At 38.9% G+C, this 26,059-nt stretch overlaps 1 protein-coding gene across 15 annotated transcripts in view; it reads right to left on the reverse strand.

Moving 5' to 3' along the window:
* Window positions 1-26,059, reverse strand: part of SYTL2 (synaptotagmin like 2) — a 272,074-nt gene that overhangs the window by 59,820 nt on the left and 186,195 nt on the right. For 7 of the 15 annotated variants that reach the window (XM_030200133.1, XM_030200128.1, XM_030200125.1 and 4 more), the window contains 4 exons: window positions 22,719-22,793; window positions 15,453-15,524; window positions 11,199-15,038; window positions 6,968-7,069 (listed from right to left, as the gene is read on the reverse strand). In XM_030200133.1, coding sequence (XP_030055993.1) covers window positions 6,968-7,069; window positions 11,199-15,038; window positions 15,453-15,524; window positions 22,719-22,793 — 4,089 coding nt within the window. The remainder of the gene's footprint in view (window positions 1-6,967; window positions 7,070-11,198; window positions 15,039-15,452; window positions 15,525-22,718; window positions 22,794-26,059) is intronic. The other 8 variants (XM_030200132.1, XM_030200131.1, XM_030200127.1 and 5 more) reach the window with 3 other exon arrangements.

The raw sequence follows: 26,059 nt of genomic DNA on the forward strand, positions 1-26,059 counted from the left end.
GCCTTCTGGGCCTACCATCAAAACATTCCTGGTCTCTAGTGGGGTCAGGCAGGAGAGATCTCCAGCTGCTTCTGTTTTTGCTAGCACTGAGTTCAAATAGTGCCAGCAACCTCAAGTGGTAGCCTCACAGTAATACCGCTAGGGGTCAAATTTCTGTATAAGGGCAAAAAGGTCCTTATATGAACACTTGACCCCTAGCGGTAGTACTATAAGACAACTAGTAGGGGTCACTGATGCCATTTTGAATCTTGCACTGGCAAGGGCAGGAGCAACTGGGGATTGCACCTGCCTGACACAGAACAGGGCTTCTCAACCCAGTCCTCGGGGCATACCAAGACCCATTGGGTTTTCAGGATATCCACAATGAATATGCATGTGATAGATTTGCATACCAAGGAGGAAGTGCATGCTAATCTATCTCATGCATATTAATTGTGGATATCCTGAAAACCTGATGGGACTTGTGCTTTGAGGACTGGGTTGAGAAGCCCTGCACTAGAGATCAGGGATGTTTGAAGGGAGGCCCAGGAGAAGTCTTCCATAGGAGAATAAGAGGTTGGCTCTTCCTTTTTTTTGGGGGGGGGGGGGGGGGGGGGGGTATGGTCTTGGGATGCTGTGCTTTCATCCAGGGGAGGAGGAAAAGAGGGAGGGGGCAAGAGCTGGCCCCTTTAATATAAGGCCCGTAGAGGGCCTCATTTTTGTGACCAGATGCTTCTGGAACATTAAAATGATTCCAGCTTCTTGTTGGGACTATTTTTCCTGCTATAGCATGGCATGTGGTGCATTATAGAATTTACATAGTAATGAAGTATTTGCATACATTTGCATGCTTTGCATCTCGTTACTATGTAACCCACAGTAACATTTAATACCTCGTGTAACAGTAGGATAACTTGGGTTAGTGCCTTTTAACATTATAGCTGTAACACAGCTTGATAACTAAACCCACTCCCTCCCCATGCTAACTGGATAATTTACTTGGTTAGTTTTTAGAACCGGTATTTGCACGGCTCTATAACCAGTTATTTTAATTGGACAGCACTGAACATTCGTGCTAATTAAAATTCAACTTTTGTCCTGGCACTCCCTTCATACATTTAACCAGTCTGAAATTTTGAAAAGCTAAGATTTGTCTGAATGACTTCAAAATGTTTGAATTTTGACCTCCTAATTTGTTTATTATGGGACACAATAATTTAATTGTCAAGTTAAAGCTACACAAATTATTTAAATGCAATTCTTAGACTTTAAACCTTCTATACCTATATCTATATATTCTTTCCCCCTGCGCAACAAAATAGGGTCTTTCCAGAGAAAGATAATACAGAGAGAATTCCCACAGAAGCATCTCAATTATGAATAAAGTTGGAAGGAGAAATAACTGTTAGTATATATTAAGAAGCGTCATGCAGATTTACATTAAGGGCTTCATCTAAAAAGGCTGTGTTCCCATCCTTTGTCTAAAGGGGAGGAAGAGAGGAGGGGAATATAGTTTTATTTTAAGACATACTTATGGACAAAAGAAAGGGATCTATTTTTACATAGAACAGTCAATAATAAAAGACACAGATATCCACACTTATATAAAAAGACTGAGAAAAGTTAAAAGAAAAAAAATGAATGTGAATGTGTGTGTGTATATGTGCATATTATATATGAATATGCGCATAGCAGAAATATATGTATATAACAATACAGAACACAGGAGGTATTTTACTAAGCTGTGGTAGTGATTTTAGCTTGCAGCAGAAATCAGCTGGCGGTAAACGTTCAGACGCCCATTATATTCCTATGGCCATCTCAGTGTTTACCACCGGCTTATTTCTACTGAGAGCTAAAAATGCTACCGTGGCTTGGTAAAAGATCTTACATTGTGTAATCAAAGATATCTACTCACCATTTGGGACTTCAGCATACAAGTAGTTAATAAATGTACATGACCTCAAAGTCTGAAGAGTGCTGATTTTCTTTGCTTTAACATAAGAATGCCCCTTTAGTATTCTGGGTAATTATACAGAGGACTGGCACTAACCCCCGGATCCTATACAGCATGCCTAGAGATTTACGCGTATCCTATAATAATGTGCGTAACTTAATTGGCTTAACAAGCTAAACAGGATTGATAACAGCACTTAATAAGCAATAATGAGCACTAATAGGTAATAATTAGAATTTACATACACAACTCGCTAAGCGTATTTTGCAATGAACTGTGCCTAAATTCTAATATGCACAGTTCAAAAGGGGCATGGCTCTGAGTGGAGAAACAGGCATTTTGTGGGTGTTCCAAAAGTTACACGCATAGTTATAGAATATGACCCAACACTCGCAAATCTACGTGCAGGGATTTACACAACATTTTCATTGGTGTAAATAGGGGCATGAAGTTTTAGGCACTGAGGTATCAACTAAGCGTATTCTACCTACCACGCCTAAATCTAGGCACCACTTATAGAATACGCTTAGACGGAAGTGTTTTCCATGCGGATTTTGTAGGCGCCTTATATAGAATCTGGCCCTAAATGGCAATATAATTCCTCATATTTGGTGAAAATGCAACCAGAAATGCTTTTAAGATAAATTTAATTCATGCCTTAATTAATTTGAACAAAAATTCTACAGTAGGATGTTTTAAAATTTAGATTGGAGCCAGAAAATGGTTTTCAGAAGCTTTTTACCTGGAAGACAATTGGCTATGTTATCTCCGGAAATTGAAGGTTTATTAAAAAAACAAACAGCTACCTCACTGCCTATGCTGTCATCTTAGTTTCATCCTTAAAATGTGGACTTCACATGGCTTTTTGACCCTACATTTTAAAAACTGAACTTCGGCTTTCCAAAGAGCAATGCTCTGTTTGTGTGACAAACTAGTGTTCAGATTTTAAAACCTACAACTAGCTTCAAGTCATAAAAACAACCCAGAATTTGAAGCCTAAACTGGAAATTGCATAGGTCCAAGTATCCCTTTGGGTTTCCCGATCTGGTCAAAACTCCTAAATACAGTGAAGACACTGAATTTATATAAAAGTGACAAACAGGATGTGTTATTTTCATGCTTCCTAAGCAAATGGATTTTCCAGAGAACTGATGATATGTTTTAATATACTTTTGGTCATTTTGATAATCAGATGCTTGGATGTATGTATGAAGTTTGGCATATCTGTACAAATACATGTATGTAATCTGTACAAGCACCCTGTATTTCACTACTAGAAAGCCTACAATGATACTATAGCTAGTGGACAGTGCAATAATTGTAAGATTGGTAATGCAGGGCTGGCCCAGTGGCTCATTAGCAAGTGCGGCATACAGCCATGTCGAGAACTTAGGCTTGATTCCCAGTGCAGAGCTCAGGTTCATGCTACAGAGGCAGTGTCCAGAGCAGTCAAAAGTGAAGAGTCTCAGCCATCACTCAATGGCAAGACCTAATGGAGACTCAGGTTCATGTTACAGGATATAGAAGAGAGATGTGGTTTGTGGACCCTGGTCAGAACCATCATCGTAATGACCGGACTAAGTGGCACAGAGAATATTGAAATTTGGGAAAATGTTATAGGTATTTGTGAATGAAGGCTTATGACACCACAGTCCAATAGAGACCAACTTCAATTGAACTGGAAGCCCAACAGGAGAATGAAAAAACTGCAACCCTCCCCCCCCCCCCCCCAAAAAAAATATATAACAATGGTCATGCTTGGCTAAATATGCATAGTGGTCACAGCATCAGGCTGAAAACTAGAAAAACCAGAGTTCACCAGGGTTCAAATCCCAATCACACTCCTTGTGACCTTGGGCAAATCACTTAATCCTCTCAAACTTAAACTGTAGGTCCTCCAGGGACAGGAAAATATCTACAATATTTAACTTAACACACCTTGAGATACAACTGAAAAAGCATGAGCTACATCCAAATAAACGTATCTTAGTATTAGGGATAGTGAACTTGAAAAAGGACACATACTGGGGCACTATAGTAACATACAAAGTAAATGACAGCAGATAAAAACCTGAATGGTCCATCAAGTCTACCCAAGTATCAATTCATTATTAAACCAACAATGAGTATGATATAAAATACTTGGTCATGGTTTTTATTTGGCATTTCTGGGACATAAACCATAGAAGTCCGCCCAGCACTGTCCATATGATCAAACTACTGGAGTTGCTGTCTAAGCCCACTCCAGCCTACATGAATTTGTCTTGTCATTTGCGGGACACAGACTGTAATAGTCTGCCTGGCACTGTCCTCATGTTCTAGCTACTGAAGTTGCTGTCAAAATCCTTTCCAGCCCATCCTAAACTCGATTTCCATGTATAGGACACAGACCATACAAGTCTGCCCGGCACGGGCCTTAATTCTTCAGAGCCAGAGTCACCATCTAAACACTACTGACACATCCACACAAATACAGCTATTTCAATTTTGGGATTTTTTTTATTCCATCCATTTTCTAATTACAGATCCTGTGTGTTAATCCCACGCCTTTTTGAATTCCGTCACAGTTTTTGTCTCTACTTTTAATGGGTTAAAATTAAAAATATTATGACTGTATTGTATGCATATTTATATATTTTTAACTCTAGTAAGTCTTTAACAAACTTTTCACTTTCATAAACATTATATAAAACCAGCAACAGATATTGGTTTGGCTCCATTGAAACTTATCTATTCTCCATTTTTTCCAGTGTATTGTTTTTTTAGTTTCTATTTTTATTTAGGGTTTTTTTTTTGGCAGGGGGGATTAGACAAAGGCACCAGTGAATTGCTTTTAATCTAAGCCTGAAATCTGTTATACTATGCACAATTAGAATAACTGGATAATGAAGGTAAACTACTGCAGATCTAGGCCTTAGTGGAATGCAGGGCATGGTACGAAAAGTAATGGTGCTGATCCACTGGGAACCAGTGATCATCACATGATCAAATTTGAGCTGATATCTGGAGTGAAATTACTAAAGAAATCTATCACCTGTAGCAGCATTTAATTTTTGAAAGGGGTGACTAAGACAAAATGAGGAAGATGGTTAAAAAGGAGCTAAAAGGGTCAGATGCAAATGTTTGGGACTTAAACTCAGGCGTGGGTGTTATTTAAAAATATCATTGTGGAAGCCCAGACCAGATGTATTCCAAGTATTAGCAAAGGCAGAAAGAAGAGCAAACAGCCAGCATGGTTAAAAGGTAAAGTGAAAGAGATTATTAGAGCCAAAAGGGTATCCTTCAAAGGATAGAAACAGGATCGAAATGAAGAAAATAAAAAGTAAAACAGCATTAAGCTAGATGCAAAGCACTGCTAAAGAAGACTAAAAGAGACTATGAAGAAAAACTTGCTGTGGAGACAAAAACTCATACCTTTTTCAGGTACAACAGAAGCAGAAAGTCTGAAAGGGAATCTGTGGGACCATTAGATCATGAAGGAACAAAAGGGATACTCAGGGAGGACAAGGCCAAAACCGAGAGACTGAATGAATTCTTTGCTTTGGCCTTCACAGAAGATGATGTAATAGATTTACCTGGACTGGAAATGGTTTTCAAGGGTGACGATGTGGAGGAACAAAGAAATCTTGGTGAACCTGGAAGACATACTGAGCCAAATTGACAAAAGTGATAAATCACCTGGACCGGATGGCATACACCCCAGGGTACTGAAAGAACTCAAACATGAAATTGCTGGTCTGTCGTTAGTGATCTGTAACCTGTTGTTAAAATCATTCATAGTACCTAGAGATTGTAAGGTGGCCAATGTAATGCCAAGTTCAATTCTGGTTGCCATACCTCAAAAAACATATAGTGGAATTAGAAAAGGTTCAAAGAAGATCGACCAAAATGATAAAGGGGATGGAACTCTCCCATATGAGGAATGGCTAAAGAGGTTAGGGCTCTTCAGCTTGGAAAAGAGACAGCTGAGGGGGATATGATTGAGGTCTATAACATCCTGAGTGGTACAGAATGGGTAGAAATGAATTGATTTTTCACTCTTTCAAAAAGTACAAAGACCATGGGTCACTCAATGAAGTTACATGGAAATACTTTTAAAACAAATAGGAGAAAATATTTTTTCACTCAAAGAATAGTTAAGCTCTAGAACTTGCTACCGGAGTATGTGGTAACAGCGGTTAGCATATCTGGGTTTAAAAAAGGTTTGGACAAATTCCTAGAGGAAAAGTCCATAGTCTGTTATGGAGACGGACATGGGGGAAGTCACTACTTATTCCTGGGATCAGTAGTGTGGAATGTTGCTTGTATTTGGGATTCTGCCACGTACTTGAGACCTGGATTGGCCACTGTTGGAAGCCGGATACTGGGCTAGATGGACCACTGCTCTGACCCAGTATGTCTATTCCTATGTCCTTATGACTACAATACAAAATCAGGATCATTTCCCCTGTCTATATTCCTGAAGTTATGAAATTGGGGTATGCCTATATAAAGCATCTTAATTTTAAGATTTATCATACTGTAATCTGCTATAGCTGATCCCCTGTGCAAATCACCATTACAAAAAAATGGTGAAAGAAAATAAATGAAGTTCTAAAGCGTTCTTTGCAAATAAATAAAAACAGTTTAACCTAAAAGTGTAGGGGGGGAAAAAAGATTATGCTCTCCAAATGGTACACAAGAAGCTTGGAAAATAACAGATCTTTCTTACCAAAGAAGTTAGATAAAAAGATGATGAACTTGTTATTTTAGACAGGAGTGAGAATGCACCATGTTAGTCTGCTAAAAATTAAATGAAAGGAAGGAAGACTTAGCAGTACCATAAAGATTACAACTTTAAGTGGTTGTTACACTTATAAAGTTATTATTGCCTACCCAACTACTTTGTTGATTCTCTTTTTAACTAATCTGATGTTCATTTCTGAGAACCTACTGAACCACCACATGTAATGTCTATGAATGGAAGGAGAGGGTAGGTCAGGTGTAGGTTTAGTTGGGGCATGGAAGACAGCAGATAAGCTTTGTGCTCACTTGATGTGACTGATGGAATGTCCTCTAGACTTTTGGAAGGCATTGACTTAGCTGTGCTTCTTTTCAAAGCGCTCAAAATGATATTTAATTCTTCTTCTGAACCTGTTTTAAAACAAAACATGTAAACACTGCACACATACAATAGCTACAAAGTGAAAGTTTTCTTTTAAATGGTGCTGCATAGGCCTACTTTGGAGAAAGAATTAAAAAAACTGTCCTTGAAAGTAGTCCAAGTTTTGCATTCACTTGACAGCATTTTGAAATCTGGTAATAATCTAACATGAAACAAAATACTCATTTTTAGGCTGCATGAAGGGTTCAAAAATGTTGGGGTCAATGTTCAAAGGGATTTAACTGGCCAGAAATGGGTTCTGGCTCTTTAAATTGTCTGTTTGGGGCTAACCAGTTAGTGCTGCTGAAAATGACTGGCTAGCGCATAAAGGAAAACCAACTATCTTGGGGGTGTTCGGGACGGAGTCGGCACCTAGCTGGTTAAGTGCCGATATTCAGCTCTTAACCACATAAATAGGACCAAAAGGAATTTAGTCCTATCTTTATGTGGTGCCCCATAGCTGGTTAAGTGCTGAATATTGCACTTAATCGGCTATGGTGTAGCCATCTCCAGAAATTCAAAGCCGAAGCCCAGACATGGCCCAGGACTGAATTTCCAGGCATAGCATCAGCAGTGAACAGCAAAATGATGAGAACTGCTGATTGACTATCAACCCCATTGTTTTCTTTAAATGTGCAAAAAATGGCTTGTACATTTTTGTTATGAATCCATATTTTAGTATATGGATCTGATCCACAAATGCATCTTAAATAGGGACTTGCTACAGAAATTGCGGGGCCCTTTTACTAAGCTGTATAAAGCATGTCAGAATAGTCAGTGTGGTAGAGAACCCACGCTATCTGCTGAACTTGGGAACGGAGGGTTCTTGGGCATGACTGGGGCAGGGTGGGACAAGTGCGAAAGAGTGACTGACAGTAACAGATAGTGAACAGAGCAGAACCATGTGCTGTCACGACTGATGACAGCACAGCTGCACTCCAGTAGCATGACCATAGCTTTAACATAGGGCACCACCGATTGCCCACCATCCTCAAAATCTGAACCCCTACCCGATCCTCAAGGCAACCATCCTCCATCCCCTCAGACCCTTCCCCAGACCCCCCACCAACTACTCCTTGGTCCACTAGTAGCTCAAGGCAGAAGCAGTCCCCCTCCACTCCTGCCCTATCCAGCTCCAGGTTCCAAAATGATGCTGACAACCCTTAGTGGTAGTCTTGCAATACTACCATTGTATTCAGAAAGCTGACCCCTAGCAGTAGTACCACAAGACTACAGATAAGGGTCATCACTGCCATTTTGGAACCCAGAGGTAGACGGAGTAGGAGCAGAGGAAGAACATCCCCACCCTGTGCCACTAAAGGCCCAGGGATTACTCCCAGGTAAGTCCTGGGGGAAGGGTTTTCTTAGGGAACTGTGAGAGGGACTCAGAGGATCAGACTGGGGGGAGGGATGGAGAGTTTGAATGGGTTTCACATTGTGCTCCTGAGCTACATTGCATGCCTGGACAGACAGCACAGGTGGACCTGCCCTTGGCATATAATGTGGTGCAACTGCAGTGAGTGTCTGCTCTCTATGCAGTAAATGCAGGGCAGTTGCTGGCCACACCCCTGTGCATTTACCGCACAGGCTTTGCACTTACTGTGCTTTAATTTTTTCCTAAAAGCACAGTAAGTGCAACTCCTTACTGTACTTCATTATTATAATTTCTGCTGTTCAGTCTCAAAAAGAGTGATGCAGTCCTTATGGCATAATATTCATATATATATCATGCCTATTTAGGAATGCATTTTAAGTTTTCCTATAAACTCTCTGGTTGATATTCAGCCCGCAGAGGTCAGCATTTTTTTAACACACTGACTGCTGCAGGCATAAGCCCCAGATATTTAATGCCAGGTCCTATCTGGACACTGGCACTGAATATCGGGGACTAATTAAAGTTGTGCAGGCTGAATATTGGCCAGGACCTTCATAAGGGTTTCTGTGCAGGTGTGGAGTTCCCACCCCTGGAACTACAGCATCCTCCCCTCCCACCTTGGGAACAGCATACCCCCTTCCAACCCCAAAGATTATGGCAGGCCTACCCTCCACCCCCATAGAACCCTTTACCTTGATGGCCCCTGGTAGTCTAGTGGGGTAAACAGGCAGGAACGATGCCCACTTGCCTGCTTGGTGCGGCAGCCTGTTCAAAATGGCTGCCATGACCTCTAGAGGTAGCATCGCAGTTGGGGGGGGGGCGGGGGCTCGAGCCTGCTGTTATCAGAAGGTGTACGCTGTTCTGGGGGATAGGTGGGAGAATCAGAAGGGAGAATCAGAATCAGCCTGAACTCCTTTGCCACTACCCAGAGGCTAACTGGGCACCAGCCTATATTCAGACCAGTGTCTGGTTAACCTGCTGCATACAGTTAGGGCAGCTATTTTTCTATCCTAACTTTATAAAATTACATAGCTGTTTGTGGACTGAACATAGCTGCTAACTGGCTAAGTTTCTGTTGCTCCCTAACTCCACCCCTGGACCACTCACAAACTAGCCGGTTTTGGCATGGATGATTACTACTACTACAAATCATTTCTATAGCGCTACCAGTCGTACCCAGCAAGAGGGGATATTCAGCAGCAGTATCCTTGGATAGCCTCGCACAAGTGATTTAAAACAGTCAGCTGCCTCTCCTGGCTGTTTAAATTGCTTTGAATATTGGCCTCTATGTAATTAGTATTCTTAAATTATTATAAGGAAATTGCTTAGCAGGTTAATGACATACCCATGCAAAATGGCCTTGGGAAAACTATCCTACTTCAATACAGTTAAAAGTATGTGCTAGGTTTCAGAATGTGTGGAGATTAAGTCTCTTTTGGAAGTAGCCTTCCTGGTGGTATTTTCAGTAGGATCAGAACACCCTACCCCACCCCACCCATCCAACTTAAATATCTACATCCTGCAACACAGTAAAACCAAAGTTCGTAATGGACAATATATAACCTTCCTCCCCTCGATCCCATTGTACCTAAAACACTCGAATGCCTTCACGGTACCATGCAAGCCACATTGAGCCTGCAAATAGGTGGGGAAATGTGGGATACAAATGTAATAAATAAATGCACATAGATTGTATTTTCCAGTCTACATGTACATTCCTTGCAGAATTCAGCATCACAAAAAGCAGAAGCGGCAGCTCATATGTACTTTCTACTGACTGCAAGGTTCAAAAGGGAAATTACTCATGTAATTTCCCCTTAAAATTTACAGCAAACTGTATGGATACAAACTACCCATGAACTCTGCTGCATAGGAGACATTTGACGATAGCTCCTTATATAAGATCTGTGGCACAACAGCAAGTTTAAAGCAAACAAGCTTGCTTCAGAGCAGGTGTAACTTTGGGTGAGATTCTAGGTGGGCTTTTTTTTTTATTTAAATAAAGACACATATGCCTGCCTTTATTAAGAAGGTGCAATGTTATGTTTCTACAGGGGCAATTCTGTAACAGGGCGCCTCCAATGCTATGTGGGAGATGCCTGTTCTATAACAGAATCTGGGTGCCATGATTCCGTTATAGAATACTAGTGTAAATCTGCACTGGCATATCTAAATTTAGGTGTGGCCATTTACATCAGATCAGTCAGGCATAAATGGACGTACTTAAGTGCCCCATGCAACAGAAATTGGAGGCACACCCACGTCTCTCCTATACTATGCCCACATATGTGCCCCCTTGCAGTTATGCGATATAACACTCATGCACCGTATTATAGAATAGTGCACTTAACATGCACAGGTGCGTGTAACTTCTAGAATTGTCTTTCACATGTTTTCCCTACCAAGGCACCCTGTTAAAAAACTAGCCTCCCGATGTACATAAATTACTACCATGTCAGATGTCACATCAAAATCATCACCCTCTCAGCTAGGATACTGGCACTGCAGTAGCAGCTTTTGAGAAAGAGTGGGTAAAAAGTTGAAACAATGAAAGGCCTGCAATAAAATTAATATAGGAAAATGGATTTTATGAATAGCAAAAATCATATTCAGCTTGCACCAGTATATTTCCAAATCCTCAATATTTTCAATAACGTTTCACAGGTTTAACTCTGCATATTATTAAGAAAAAATCTAATTGCAAAATTAAAGTGAATAAGGGAAAAGAAATTAAAAATGCTCACGGGAAGAAGTACGTCCATTAGATGAACAGGAACCTGTGTTTCCAACTAAAAGATTTGAGTCATCAAATTTGGCTAAGTCTTCGTCTTCTTGATAAGGTGATGCAAGGTAAAGTTCAATCGTGCTCCTTTTAATGGAACTGGCTGCATCTTTAAGTGGAGTACTTTCAGTTACATAGATGGATGATACATTTCCTTCAGTTTTATGCTCATGGACATCTGAGCCAACAACTTCCTTATCACTATCAAAGGAACTGTCTATATGTTCATGTTCAAATGTCTTCTCTTCTTCAACCACTTTACTTATCAATTCATTTTTTTCTCCTGGCATTACAGGAATTTCAACCGACTCCACATTTGCATGGAGTGGTGTTTTTTGGACCTTGGGCACTGTTGTATCGCTTGCCACAAAATCACCTATAACAGACTGCTCCTTATCTTTTTCATCATTTTGTCTCATGCTGTCTTTTGGGACTGGTGCCATCACTTGTAAAAGGGACTGACTTGAATTCAGATTAGTAGGCGTAATATTAGGTATAAATGGTCCCTGTTGTGGTTCAGAGTTTGGATCAGGAGGAAAGGTATCATCAGTTCTCTGATAAGGTGGAGATGCCCCCTTTACAACTTCTTGATACAGTTTCTCTAAATTAGTCTTAAATGCACGGCTTTCTGCATTTGGTGGTGCAACCATTTTTTCTACTGACTCGTTTACCTCCTGGGGAAGATCAATCTTTTGCTGATATCCTAAAGAATCCTTCTGGTCAAATTCTATACTTTTTACAGAAATTCTAGTTTCTTCTGGATGGTACATTTTTCTGGAGTTTTCATCTGAAGGTGTTATGTTTTCTTGTTCATCAGGACCAGGGATGTTTGCATACATATCTTCCCTATTAGCAGATGTTTTGTCTAACTTAGGTGACATCTCAGAAGCTTCCTTACGCAAGTTCTCTAAGCCAATGTTAAAAATACTTTGCTCAGCCTTTTCCGGAGCAATTGTTTTTTTTACAGTTTCTGTTACTTCTACTGGATATTCTCTCTTTTTTGGGATGTCAGCGGCAGTACTATGACTAGACTGTATCATCTTATCTGAACTTTCCATTTTGTGTCCAAAAACATTTTTTTGAATCTTGCACTCCTCAGTAGTAGTCAGATTTAGTGGAGAAGGGGCTCTAGCCACTTCCTCACATAGCTTCTCTAAGCTAATTTTAAATTCATTAATACCAGGTTTTGAAAGAGCAACTGTCTTTTCAATAGATACTTCCACTTCTTCAGGATGTGCTTCATTTTCTATTTGACAGTTTATGGAATAATTAGGATTACAGTCTATCGCTTTCTTAAAATAATGTTCCTGATCTGGTGGAGAATACTTTTCAGAAGGCAATTTTGCTACTGTACCCTGATCAAGAGGAGATGAAAGTTCTGATGCTTCCTTTTGTAGTTTTGCTAAACAAATTTCAAAATTATTGACATCTGTTTTTGGAGCAGAAATAGTTTTCTCTATTACCTCTCTTACTTCCTGAGAATATGCTCTCTCTTTTTGGTATTCTTTAAGACAACTCATCTTTTCAGAGTCTCCTCTCTCTTCTGGTTGTGAAGCTCTACTAGAGGAGATTTGGTTTCCTGCAATGTTCTGACATGAAGCATGTGAAGGCTCAGATACTTCTTTGAATGCATTCTTTATGCCAGTATTGTGCTCTGTTTTTGGTAGAGCCATTGTTTTTTCTACAGTCTCTATCTTCTGCTTTGTAGAACCTTCTACCACATTTCTCAAGGGATCAGTTGAACAGTTATGATTAGATTGCATTTCCTTTTCAAAGGAACATTGCTGTTCTGTTCTAGAAACATTTTCTTGACCCTTACTGTCACCAACAGCTGCCAAATTCAATGGAGAGGGTGTTTCAGAAGCTTCCTTATGCAGTTTCTCTAAACTAACATTAAATTTAGTGAGATCAGTTTTCAGTGGTACAGCTGTCTTTAAAACAGTCTCTCTGACTTCTGAAGGGCATGCTTGTTTCTCTTTTTGAAAGTCAAATGATTCATTATGACTACGTTCCATCACTTTTTCAAAAAACTTTCTCTGCTCCGTTTGAGAAGGCTCTTTCGACAATATATTGTAATTTGAAATTTCAGTTGCTTCTCTTTCCAATTTCTCTAATGCCACATTAAATAAATTGAGGTCAGCTTTGGATGGGGCAGTTGCCTTTTCTACAGTTTCTGCAACTTCCTTTCTTGGAGACTCCACCTCTTTGTGGACATCAGTGGAAACAATTTGGTTAAGGTTCATCATGTTCTCTGAAGTGTGCCACGGTTGTCTGGAATTGTTATCGTTGCTCTTACCTTTGGCATTAATTGGCTGGTACATAGTATCCCGATTTTTTTGTGCTTCTTGACAAAGTTTTTCTAATCCAGTATCATATGCATTATCATCAGTCTTTGGATGTGAAATATATTTTTCCTCAGTCTGAACAGCTTCTTTTGATGAGTGGTCTTTTTTCTTGGATTCAACAGGAGCAATATGGTCAGGCTGCATTGTCTTTTTAGAAGAGCTCTGATATTTTTCTTCTCGAGGAAGCCGCCTTTCTTGAATGTTTAACAGTTGGTTTTGGCCCTGAGACTCCAGTCTTGCCTGGACATTTTCTGGTATAGTTTCTTTTGCTTCCATTAACTCACTCTTTGTTTGGATATCAGATGGTATGGAATTATTTACACTTGGACTATGAATAACTGAAGGTTTGACATCCATTTTGTCTTGAGATTTATTTCCTACATTCCAGAAGTTCCTTAAACTCTGAAACTGATAAGGATTAGATACATGATCCTTAGGATCTTCATTCAGTCGCTCTTTCAGAGATAAAACACTAAAATTTGCCTTCTGTAGTAAAGCATATGTTTTGTCAGTTTTCAAGGGAGAATGAGATTCATTTCTTTTTTCAAAATTTTTACTCATCCCTGCAATATTAGATTTTTTTTTAAGCTGAAAGTCTTCAGTAGTAGGTGATCCTACAAACTCTTTGGGATTTTTTCCCACAAAGACCATGGTCTTCCCTGATTTATCAGTAGTGTAATCTAGTCTTGGTTTATCTGGAATCGTATTTTTCTCCATCTCATCTTTCTCCCACAAAGATTTTAGGTAAGTAATACTAGAAGGTGGCTGTTCCTCATCTTGAATTTCAACTCTTTTAAAAGCAACCAGGTTATATTTGCTTGGATCTCTAGGTTCGGTTGGACAATATTCTGAATTAGTATCAATACTTTTTTGATTATTTACTTGATTAGGCTTTTGCTTAGCAAAAGATGAATATTCCTTATAGTTGGAATCTCTATTGGCAGTAGTAGTAGTAGTAGAATCTCTTCCTTCTTCCCAAATTGATTTCATGTCGCTTACTCTTCTTTTCTCCTGAGATGGTTCCACAGGTTCAAATGGCTGCATGAACTCACTTTGCTCCAAAATGCGCGGTCTCCTCCATGTAGCAATTCCAATTTGCATATCTTCTTGATCTTGAGCATCAGGTTGCTTTTCCACTGCTTCTCTATGACCATCTAATCCAATTTTTTCTTTTGACGTCTCAATTATGTTTGTAGTACCTTCCAGGTCTGGTTCTTTGAGGAAATCTTCATATGGTTGAACATTCATTGTTGTTCTTTCCTTGAAGGACTTGAGATCTGCTTCTCTGTTTATGTTATTTGGTTCTTGTAGTTTATTTGTAGCATTAAAGTATGTTTTATCTTCACCACCTTTATTCTTTACAAACAGCAAATGTTCTCTTCCATGTACCATATCTTGGTTCTTCAATTTTTGGTCAAGGTATGTGGGTTGGATATTCTGGTCTTCTGTTTCAGTGTCTGTGGGGAGATTAACATTATCTATATTTCCAGACTTACCACCACCATTTTTACTGTTTCCAAATGATAGCAACTCCCCTCTCCAAAGTGTGTTTTCAGAAACATGTAATTGGCAATCATTATCAGTTACATTAGATTTGAATCTTTGTGTAGAAGATATGAATCTTAAATCACCTGCAGCTGCACTGGTATTTTCTGTAAACATGGTATTTGCTTCTGTCTTCAGTGGTACGTTTGTTTCCTCTGTTGTTTCATTACTCTGGAGCACTATGCCATCACCAGTCTGTGAGCTTCTGTTAAACCAATCTAATACTTTTGATATGGACTCATCGGTTGCTTTCATGAACTCGATAGCATATTTATCAGGTTTTGAGGTGACGTCATGACTGTAATCCCCTATAAGGACTGGCTTACCTTGCTGAAGGTCTGTAGGGTTGGGTTTTGGCATCTGCGGAGAGTTAATCACTGGATATATGGGCTGCTGATCTGTAATATAAAAAACAGTTGTCCTTCCATAAGAAGCAAAATATAACACAGGATGAATCATTGAACTGCAATTTCTTCTTTCATGTTAGTTAAAAATAGAAATATATATTACAACTAAAAATCTTTTCTATTTATTATGTTCTTAAACTGCAAATAAAAATCAATTAAAATATTCCCTCTATAAAACTACGAAGTGGATTTCTGAAATACAAATTTTAGCAACTTATTGTTAAAATGAATCTTTAGTAGAAATAAAAATTGTAGGTATTAAAAGCATCAAAGAGGCATGAACGCTGCTATCAGAAAAAATTTTGAACTATTTTGGAGAACTGTACATTGAGACATACCAAATACAACTAATGTGTACCATTTAACTATCTAATTCAATTGTTTAGTATGGTCAAATTGTTTTCTGCTTGAGTGCCATTAGTTATAAGAATAGTACAGTACTGGCAAATGAAGCCCTAGTAGCAATGAGGACATTATTATACTATAAATGCCTGATACATAGAATATTACTGTCATTATCATGACACTACAACTAAACTATTTGTCAATGAGAATGCCAAATTCTTTTCTCAAAATTTGATAGGTTGGTGATGTGGCTCAAAACAATGGTGATATGGAAGGGAGCTGGAAACTCAGAAATGACCATTTGTTTTTCATTTTTTGTGTTATGGCAGCTCACTTAATTACTCACACTAAAAGAAGAGTAAGAAAATACAGTTCCTGCCTCAACTTCCACCCAACTTACAGATTTCTGATTTAAAAAGCAACCCCATCATTGATCCCGAAGCAGGATACTCACCCACTCTATCAAAGTTCTGACCTGCAATAGCAGCTTTTCAGCAGAAGTAGATGAAATGGAATAAAATAGAATCCCAATAATAAATTGGTATGGAAATGGATTTTATAAATGGCAGCATTCATTTATTCTAACTCTGCTAAATGCATTTATGATCTGAAAGCAATAATTTGTTCAATACAAGCTTACAAATTTAAGCATGCTTCTTTTTAAAAAAATTAAAATATTGTTGATTGAAAGAAGTTAATACATTTTAAAAAAGAAAATGCTCACAGGATGAAGTTCTTTGGCTTACTGCATACAAGTTGGTATTTCCTTCTGAAGAAATTGAGTTATAACTTTTCAAAAAGCCTTCATCTTTATAAGGAGATGGCATGTACAGTTCAGCTCCGCTTCTAAAGGCGTCTGTGTTTTCAAGTTGAATTCTCTCTGTTACAGAGCCAGATGTATTCATTTCAACAGGATGCCTGTAAACATTTAAACCTGAATCTTGCTGATTTTCTCTATTTTCTTTTCCTTCTTCTCCTCTAAGTTCTTCATTTCCATATTCTTTTTTTTCTATTTCCACAGATTCCTCACTTGCAATGATTAAATGGTTTAGGACTGCCAGATATCTTTCAGGGACCTTGGAAACTGTTTTTTCATTTGCTACAGAACTGCTTCTAATGGATGTTTCCCCATTTTCTTTCAAGACTGGGCTCTGTTCCAATTCAAATCCTTGATCAGGAAAAGTGGCATCTTTCTTATCTCTCTGCAACAATAAAGATGTATTCTCTAAAGTTTCTTGATACAGTTTTACTAAACTAGCATTGAATGCACTGGTTTCTAAATTTTGTGGTGCAACAGTTTTTTTTACTCTCTCTTTTACTTCCTGGGGAAGAGATTTCTTTACTTGGTAACCTAAAGAAGCACTGCGACTAAGCTGTATCTTTTTTGTAGAAATTTTCCTCTTTACTGGTTGGGGTGTAGATTTTGGAGTCTCTAGGTCTATATTACCCAGCATATATTCTTCTTTAGAGGTACTGGGAGCAGTCAGCCTGAAATATGCTACCTCATAAGAGCTTAAATGATCATACCCAGGAAAGTTGGGATACATATCTTCCTCACTAGCAGATGTCGTATGTAATTTAAGTGACCTTTTGGAAACATCCCATTGCAGTTTCTGTGAATCTTTGTTAGAATCCTGAAGTTCACATTTTTGCAGAGTAACAGAAGGCATGTTTTCTGTTATTTCTTCTGCTGCATATTCAGTACATTTCTGCTTGTCAGGTGCAGTACTTTGGCTGAACCACACCCTCTTCTCATAGGAAATTTCTGATTCTTGTACAGAAACACTTTCTTGAATCTTGATTTTAGTGATAGTTGCCTGAAGCAATGGAGATTGTGCCTCAGCTGCTTCTTCACACAGTTTCTCTAAGTGCTTCTTCCATTCAGTGATAATGGGTTTTGATGGAGCAACAGCCTTTTGAACAGATGCTGTAATTTCTTCAGGAAGTGTTTCCTTTTCCTTCTGATATTCACGAGAATCAGGAGAAATGTGGTGGACCTTATACTCAAAATATTGTCCTTGATCTGGTGTAGAATATTCTTCAGAAATCGCTTGTGTTAAGTCATCCTGGTGAAGAAGAGATGAAAGTTTTGATGCTTCCCTCAACAGTTTTGATAACCTCATTTTAAAATCACCGAGATGAGATTTTGATTGAACTATTTTCTCTACTCTCTCTCTTATTTCTTGAGCTTGAGGATCGTCTTGAGTCTTATTGAAATGCTTAAACCTCATTAACTTCTGAGAACTTCCTCTATCTTCTGGTTGAGAAGCTAGATCATAGGAGAAATGGTTTCCTGCATTGTTCTGATGCGAGGCTGGTGAAATCTCGGTGTCCTTGAGTAACTTCTCTATGCCAGTGTTAAATGAATTGTGCTCAGATTTTTGAGGCGCTATTGTTTTTTCTATAGTCTCTTTAACCTCCTTCCTTGGGGCTACCATATTCATCAATGAATCATCAGGAGCAGTATAGTCAGAGTGTAAGGAGCTTTGCTGTTCTGATAAAGAAACTTCTTCATGAATTTTGCCCTCAGCAACAGTTATAAGATACCTTGGAGAGGATGCTTCTAACGTTTCTTTACCAAACTTCTCTAGGCTAATATGAAATTCGTTAATACTATTTTTTGACGGTAGAACTGATTTTTCAAAGGATTCATTAACTTCTTGAGGAGGTATTTCCTTCTGATATTCATGAGAATCAGGAGAAATATAGTGGACCCTATATGCCAAATATTTTCCTTGGACTGGTGTAGAATATTCTTCAGCAAATGCTTGTGTTAAGTCATCCTGGTTTTCTTCACTGTTCTGATGTGAGGTTGATGAAATCTCTGTGTCCTTGAGTAACTTCTCTATGCCAGTGTTAAATGAATTACACTCAGATTTTTGAGGAGCTATTGTTTTTTCTATAGTCTCTTAACCTTCTTCCTTGGGGCTTCCATAATCATCAATGATTCATCTGGAGCAGTATAGCCAGACTGTAAGGAGCTTTGCTGTTCTGATAGAGAAACTTCTTCATGAATTTTGCCTTCAGCAACAGAAATAAGACACCTTGGAGAGGGTGCTTCTAACGCTTCTTTACATAACTTCTCTAAGCTATTATGAAATTGGTTAATACTGGACTTTGATGGTGCAACTGATTTTTCAAATGATTCATTAACGTCTTGAGGAGGTGTTTTCTTTTCCTTCTGATATTCACAAGGATCAAGAGAAATGTGGTGGTTCTTATACTCAAAATATTGTCCTTGATCTGGTGTAGAATATTTTTCAGAAAAGGCCTGAGCTAAGTCATCCTGGTGAAGAGAAGATGAAAGTTCTGATGCTTCCTTTAACAGTTTTGCTAACCTCATTTTAAAATCACCGAGATCAGATTTTGATAGAACTATTTTCTTTAGTCTCTCTCTTATTTCTTGAGCTTGAGGATCTTCTTGATTCTTACTGAAATGCTTAGACCTCATTAACATCTGAGAGCTTCCACTCTTTTCTGGTTGGGAAGCTGGATCATAAGAGAACTGGTTTCCTGCATTGTTCTGATGCGAGGCTGGTGAAATCTCGGTGTCCTTGAGTAACTTCTCTATGCCAGTGTTAAATGAATTGTGGTCAGATTTTTGAGGAGCTATTGTTTTTTCTATAGTCTCTTTAACCTCCTTCCTTGGGGCTACCATATTCATCAATGAATCATCAGGAGCAGTATAGTCAGACTGTAAGGAGCTTTGCTGTTCTGATAAAGAAACTTCTTCATGAATTTTGCCCTCAGCAACAGTTATAAGATACCTTGGAGAGGATGCTTCTAACACTTCTTTACATAACTTCTCTAGGCTAATATGAAATTCGTTAATACTATTTTTTGATGGTACAACTGATTTTTCAAAGGATTCATTAACTTCTTGAGGAGGTATTTCCTTCTGATATTCATGAGAATCAGGAGAAATATAGTGGACCCTATATGCCAAATATTTTCCTTGGTCTGGTGTAGAATATTCTTCAGCAAATGCTTGTGTTAAGTCATCCTGGTTTTCTTCACTGTTTTGATGTGAGGCTGATGAAATCTCTGTGTCCTTGAGTAACTTCTCTATGCCAGTGTTATATGAATTGTGCTCAGCATTTTGAGGAGCTACATTTTTTTCTATAGTCTCTACAGCCTTTTTCCTTGGGGCTTCCATATTCACCAGTGAATCGCCAGAAGCAGTATAGCCAGACTGTAAGGATCTTTGCTGTTCTGATAAAGAAATGTCTTCATGAATTTTGCCCTCAGCAACAGAAATAAGACACCTTGGAAAGGGTGCTTCTAACGATTCTTTACATAACTTCTCTAAGCTAATATGAAATTTGTTAATATTGGATTTTGATAGTGCAACTGATTTTTCAAAGGATTCATTAACTTCTTGAGGAGGTGTTTCTTTTTGCTTCTGATATTCACGATAATCAGGAGAAATGTGGTGGACCTTATACTCAAAATACTGTTCTTGATCTGTTGTAGAATATTTTTCAGAAAAGGCCTGTGCTAAGTCATCCGGGTGAAGAGAAGACGACAGTTTTGATGCTTCCCTTAACAGTTTTGCTAACCCCATTTTAAAATCACTGACATCCGATATTAGAACTGTTTTCTCTACTCTCTCTCTTATTTCTTGAGGATCTTCTTGCACCTTATTGAAATGCTTAAACCTTGTTAAATATTGAGTGCTTCCTCTCTCTTCTGGTCGAGAAGCTAAGTTATAGAATTGGTTTCCTGCATTATTCTGATGTAAGGTTGATGCAATCTCTGTCTCCTTCAGTAGCTTCTGTATGCCAGTGTTAAATGCACTGTGCTCAGTTTTTTTAGAAGCCACTGTTTTTTCTGTAGCCTCTGTAACCTCTTTTCTTGGGTCTTTCAAAGTCATCCATGAATCACCTGGAGCAGTATAGACAGGCTGTAAGGATCTTTGTTCTGATAAAAAGATATTTTTATGAACCTTATCCTCAGCAAAAGGTAGCATATGGTGTGGAGAGGGTCCTTCTAAAGCTTCCTTACATAATTTCTCGACATTGATATGAAATTCATTATGACTGGATTTTGATGGTGCAATATTTTTTCCTATTGTTTCTTTAACTTCCTGTGGAAGGGTTTCTATTTCCTTTTGATACTGAAGGGAAGTATTAGGGATGGGACGGATAACATTCTCAAAATATTGTCCCTGAACTGGTGGAGAATAGTGCTGAGTAGTCACTTCTGCTAATGGTTCCTGATAAGGAGGTAAAGGAAAGTCTGATGCTTCTTGGATGAGTTTTTCTAGGCCAACTTTAAATGTATTGTCTTTAGACTTTGACGGTGAGACAGCTTTTTCTATTGTCCCTTCAGCCGCATCTGCTGGCAATTCTGTTTTTTTATTTGACTCAGTGGAAGTAATCTGGTCGAGCAGGAATGTTTTTCTCAAACCTTGTTTCACTTCTTCCCTGGACAGCCTCTCTTGAATATTGTTTGGTTCGTGAGTCTCCAGTTCTGAGTCAGTCTTTTCAATTATGGGATCTTTTACTTCCTTTAACTCATTATCTCCTTGAGCATCAAAGGACAAAGATTCATTCATACTTGCAAACATTATTGGACTCTTAGCAGTCTTTAGTTTCTGATCAGCAAAGCTTCTGAAACTGTGAAACAGTGAGGGATTAGACACTTGATCAGTAGAACTCTCATTCATTTTTTCCTTTAATGCTACAATTTTATGTTGTAAAGTACTTTTGCCCATTTTCAAAGAATCAGAGTCAAATCTTTTTTTATATTTTTTGCCGACTTTTGTGACATTAACAACTTTTGTAAGTCGCAAGTCTTCAGTTTCAGGTGATCTTGTAAGGACTTCACTCTTGTTGCCTGAAAAGTTTGCGGTTTTCCTGGACTTATAAAGATCAGAATCTGTGTTTGGTTTAACTGGCTTACCCTTTTCTTTCTCCCATAATGATTTTAATTGTGTAGCACTAGACCAAGACTCATCATCATCTTCTAAATCTACTCTTTTGAAAGATACCAGAGTATAGTCACTGTGATTTGTAGATTCATGTGGAAAATCTTCTGAATAACTATTACCTGTAGAACGTTGATCATCATCTTGTATTGCAATTCTTTTGAAGGAAACCAGGTCATATTTGTTTGGATCCCTGGATTCCTTTGTGCAGTGTTCTGAATTAGTGCCAATAATATTTTCTTGATTATGTTCTTTATTGGGTTTCTGAATAACAGAAGTTGATTGTTCTTTAGATGCTAGATTGTTGTTAATAATAATAGTTTTCTGACCTTTCCAGGATGAATTTATATCACTTATGCTTCTTTTATCCTGATCTGGCTCCAGAATCTTAAATGGCTGTCCTAACTCATTTTCATCTAGGATATGTGGTTGTCTCCACGTCACTACATCCATCTGCATGTTATCTTTATCTAGAAAATGAGGTTCCTTGCCCACAGTTTCTTTATGATCAATTTGAACAGCATCTGCTGGTGTTTTAGCATTTATTATTTTTGTAGTTCCTTCTAATTTTGATTCTTCAATAAACCCTTCAGAAGAGCCAACATCTCCTTTGCATTTATCATCTCTGCTAGACTTTGGATGTGTTTCTCTTTTGGCATTATTTGCTTCATGTAATATACTTGGAGTTTTAAAATATATTTTACCTCCACCACATTTAGTCTTTCCAAACAACAAAGGTTCTTCTTTATGATATTCATATATTTTTTCATAAATTTGGTCAAGATTATTTGATTGTATATACCTGTGTTCTACTTCAGCCTCTCTGGGGAACTCAGCATTATCTGTGTATCCAGAATTATTATACTTGGGGGAGTCATCTTGTCTGTAATCCTTTACAAGAGTTGGCTTACCTTGCTGGAGATCTGCAGGGTTGGGTTTTGATACCTGAGGGGTTTTGTTAATTTCTGCATAGATGGGCTGCTGATCTGTAATATAAAGAACACAGTTATCTTTCCACAGAAGTAAATATAAGAAGAATGGTTTAAAATGAATAGGCTTCTTTTTTCATTTTGACTGGATAAATACAGAAATGAAGGTGACATCAGGAAATTATTTGCTCTTTCATATTTTGTCCTTTTAAATTTCCTACTTTAAGTTTAACAAAAGTCCATCAAAATGTACTGTTGTCAAAAGAAAGTTTGACATGTAAATTTAGGAAAATCTTGATAATGGAATCTTTATCAAAGTTGAAAAATGAAGCTACTAAAACAGTACCATGTGAGCTCTCCTCTTTAAAGGCATAACAATAATGTTAAAACATGCAAGGGCAATTCTATAACTGGGCACCTCCATTTACGTGCCCCAATGCTACCCAATGAAAACCTATTCTATATTATTATTGGCATCTGGATGCCCAGATTCTGTTACAGAATACTAGTGTAACCCAGAATCAACATACCTAACATTTAAGCACCCACAGTTACACCAGTCATAGACCTGACGTAACGGTGTGCGTGGCTAAATGTGGCAAGGGCAGACACATCATATTATTCTGTTAGTTATGCACATAAGTGGCAGCCTGCCCCCATGCTCCGCACCCCCCACCTTGCATTTGCATACTGTGCCATTTACACACACCCTTACAGAAGAGCGCTTACACGTTTTTGCTGCCACTTACATGCATGAGTGTACATTTACCCATGAAAGTGAATGTTTTGTACACTTAACACACCCAAGTGGCATGTAAATGTGGGTGTCCTGTTACAAAATTAGGAGGTTAGGGAGTAATTCTATACAGTGGGCACCAACATGTATGTACCAAATACATGAGTAATTGATTAGAAAACCAGCATATGTGCATAAATTCCAAATCAGCCAAGCACTATTCTGTAAATACGCACATATCTTACATAGCATACATGTGGCCATACACATGGGTGGAGCACATGTGTAAATTATAATATACTATAATTTACACACGTTTCAGCAATTTAGGCAAAAGTATTTGCACCAGCTCTATGGCTGCCATAAATGCTTGAGTCAATTACAGGTATATATTTTACCCAGTGGCGTTCCTAGGGGGCTGACACCCGGGGCGGATCGCCGATGCGCCCCGCCCCCCAGGTGCAGCGCCCCCCCCCCCCCCATGGAACAGCGCGACCCCCCCCCCCCCCAGCAAAAGAACCCCCGACCCCCCGGTGAAAGAACCCCCCCCCCGGGTGCATGCTGCTGGGGGGGCGGGGGTGCCGCGCACCTGCCGGCTCTTTGTTTTCATGCTCCCTCTGCCCCGGAACAGGAAGTAACCTGTTCCAGGGCAAAGGAAGCATGAAAACAAAGAGCCGATAGGCGCGCGGCACCCCCCCCCCCCCCAGCGGCGTGCACCCGGGGAGGACCGCCCCCACTGCCCCCCCCCCCTTGGTACGCCACTGATTTTACCTGTTACACTAGTATTCTTTAAATAAAGTAGGCAGCTACTTTCCTTTATAGAACAGGCACCTAAATATAAAATTGTTCTCCATGGGCCCTATTTACTAAAGTGCAGTAAAATTTTGCAGTTACTGCGTATTAGTTGCCACAATTAAAGCATAGTAACTGCAAAATCTGCTAACCGTTGGGGGTGTCCTCAACTGTTTCTCATTCAGTTAGAAGAGAGGAAATATTACTGTTATGAATTAACTGCACTGCACATAATGCAATGCAGTTAGCAACATCTATTTAAGTGGCATTAACTGCGCCCTACTATCTGCTATATTAACAGTTAACATGTGGTAACTACCTCCTCATTAATGTAAAGTGCAGTCCCCTCCCATTCTCTACCCATTTCATGCCCCATCCACATTGTTAGTGGCGGCATTGTTAGCTGCTATGTTAACAGCTAACACAGTAAATAGGCCCCTTAACTATCTGAATAACCATGGTGATGTCATGACATTTCTGTGTTTAATCACACATGCATTACAAGAGGCATATCCAAAGCCAAAATTATTAATATACAGGAGTCAATTTAATCAATGCTGAAAGATTTTTGCCTAAAAGATCCCTGGAAATTTAGCTTACATATGATATATGCATTTTCTCATTAACTTAGAATTGGATTTTTTAAAACTTGTCCCCCTTTGTGATAAGCACTATTGCACCTAACGAGGTACTTAAAGTGTATGATATTAGGAATAGAAGCCATTTAACATCTAATATTAGCACTTGACAAGTAATTGTTCAGAGGGGAGGGGGGAGAAAAATGGGGAAGAAAAGTGTTTGGCGATGTTGAATAAGCTGTAAGAATGCTGTTTTGTATATCAAGCAATGTTATATGAATGTTCTAAGTTAATCTGTATTGTGATAATCGTCAATAAAACAGTTTAAACATAAAACTTGTCCCCCTTTGCCCCCCCCCCAATCCCACAGAGTCAGTATTTCCTTGGAATTAGATGGTTCATATAAGAAGGCAGTTAGGATGGTTAAGTTTGCCTGTGATACTATCAATTTGCTTCAGTTTTCAGATGAAGGATTCTGTAAAGCTGAAATCATTTTCTAAAGCCCAGTTCACAGCTTTTAGTATGCAGAGTGCATGAAGCCTGGACCAATCCATGATATTGATTCAGTGTGATGCTATGTGCTATTTGTGCAGAAATTTGATAGTGTTTAGGGTTTGGAAGAAGCTGGGGGTGGGGGGCAGAGCGTCTGGTTTTCTCTTTATAGATAAAAATAAGCACTCAATTTTTTTCACCCTTATTAATAAACAATCAGCATCATTAACTAAGGTGTTCATTCACCCCAGTGGTGAGCTTGAGTCAGAGATTTTCTGAAATTGTCTTCCCTTCCCCTATCATATAAAAAGAAATGTGACCATTTGACCACTCCGCAGTGCGTTCTGAAACTTTTTTCAAAAAGGTACTTGGAGTGGGGGCGGGGGCCGGAAGAAGATAGGTGACTCCACAGGAGGGCCTACCCTTTTTATTACATGAATCAGTTCTGACTTTTCCAAATGATGATTATCACCCATCCCTCCCTCCCCTGCAGAAATATATCTTTTACTTGCCTACTTGAGCTCTCCACTATGAAAAATGCACCACATTTTCACATGCATTATCACCTCGGGGGTGCTCAACTCAGTTCTATGGTTGAGAAGAATGATCTGATAGTCTCTCCCTTCCCCTCCCTCCCTTGGTTCAAGTGGAATCAAATCTGGTTCCCACAGTTGTTAGAGATCTAAGGGTGACATGGTATTCAATGTTTCTTGAGCATCAGACTG

This window comes from Microcaecilia unicolor, chromosome 4, assembly GCF_901765095.1.
Source record: "Microcaecilia unicolor chromosome 4, aMicUni1.1, whole genome shotgun sequence".
NCBI classification, from domain to species: Eukaryota; Metazoa; Chordata; class Amphibia; order Gymnophiona; family Siphonopidae; genus Microcaecilia; species Microcaecilia unicolor.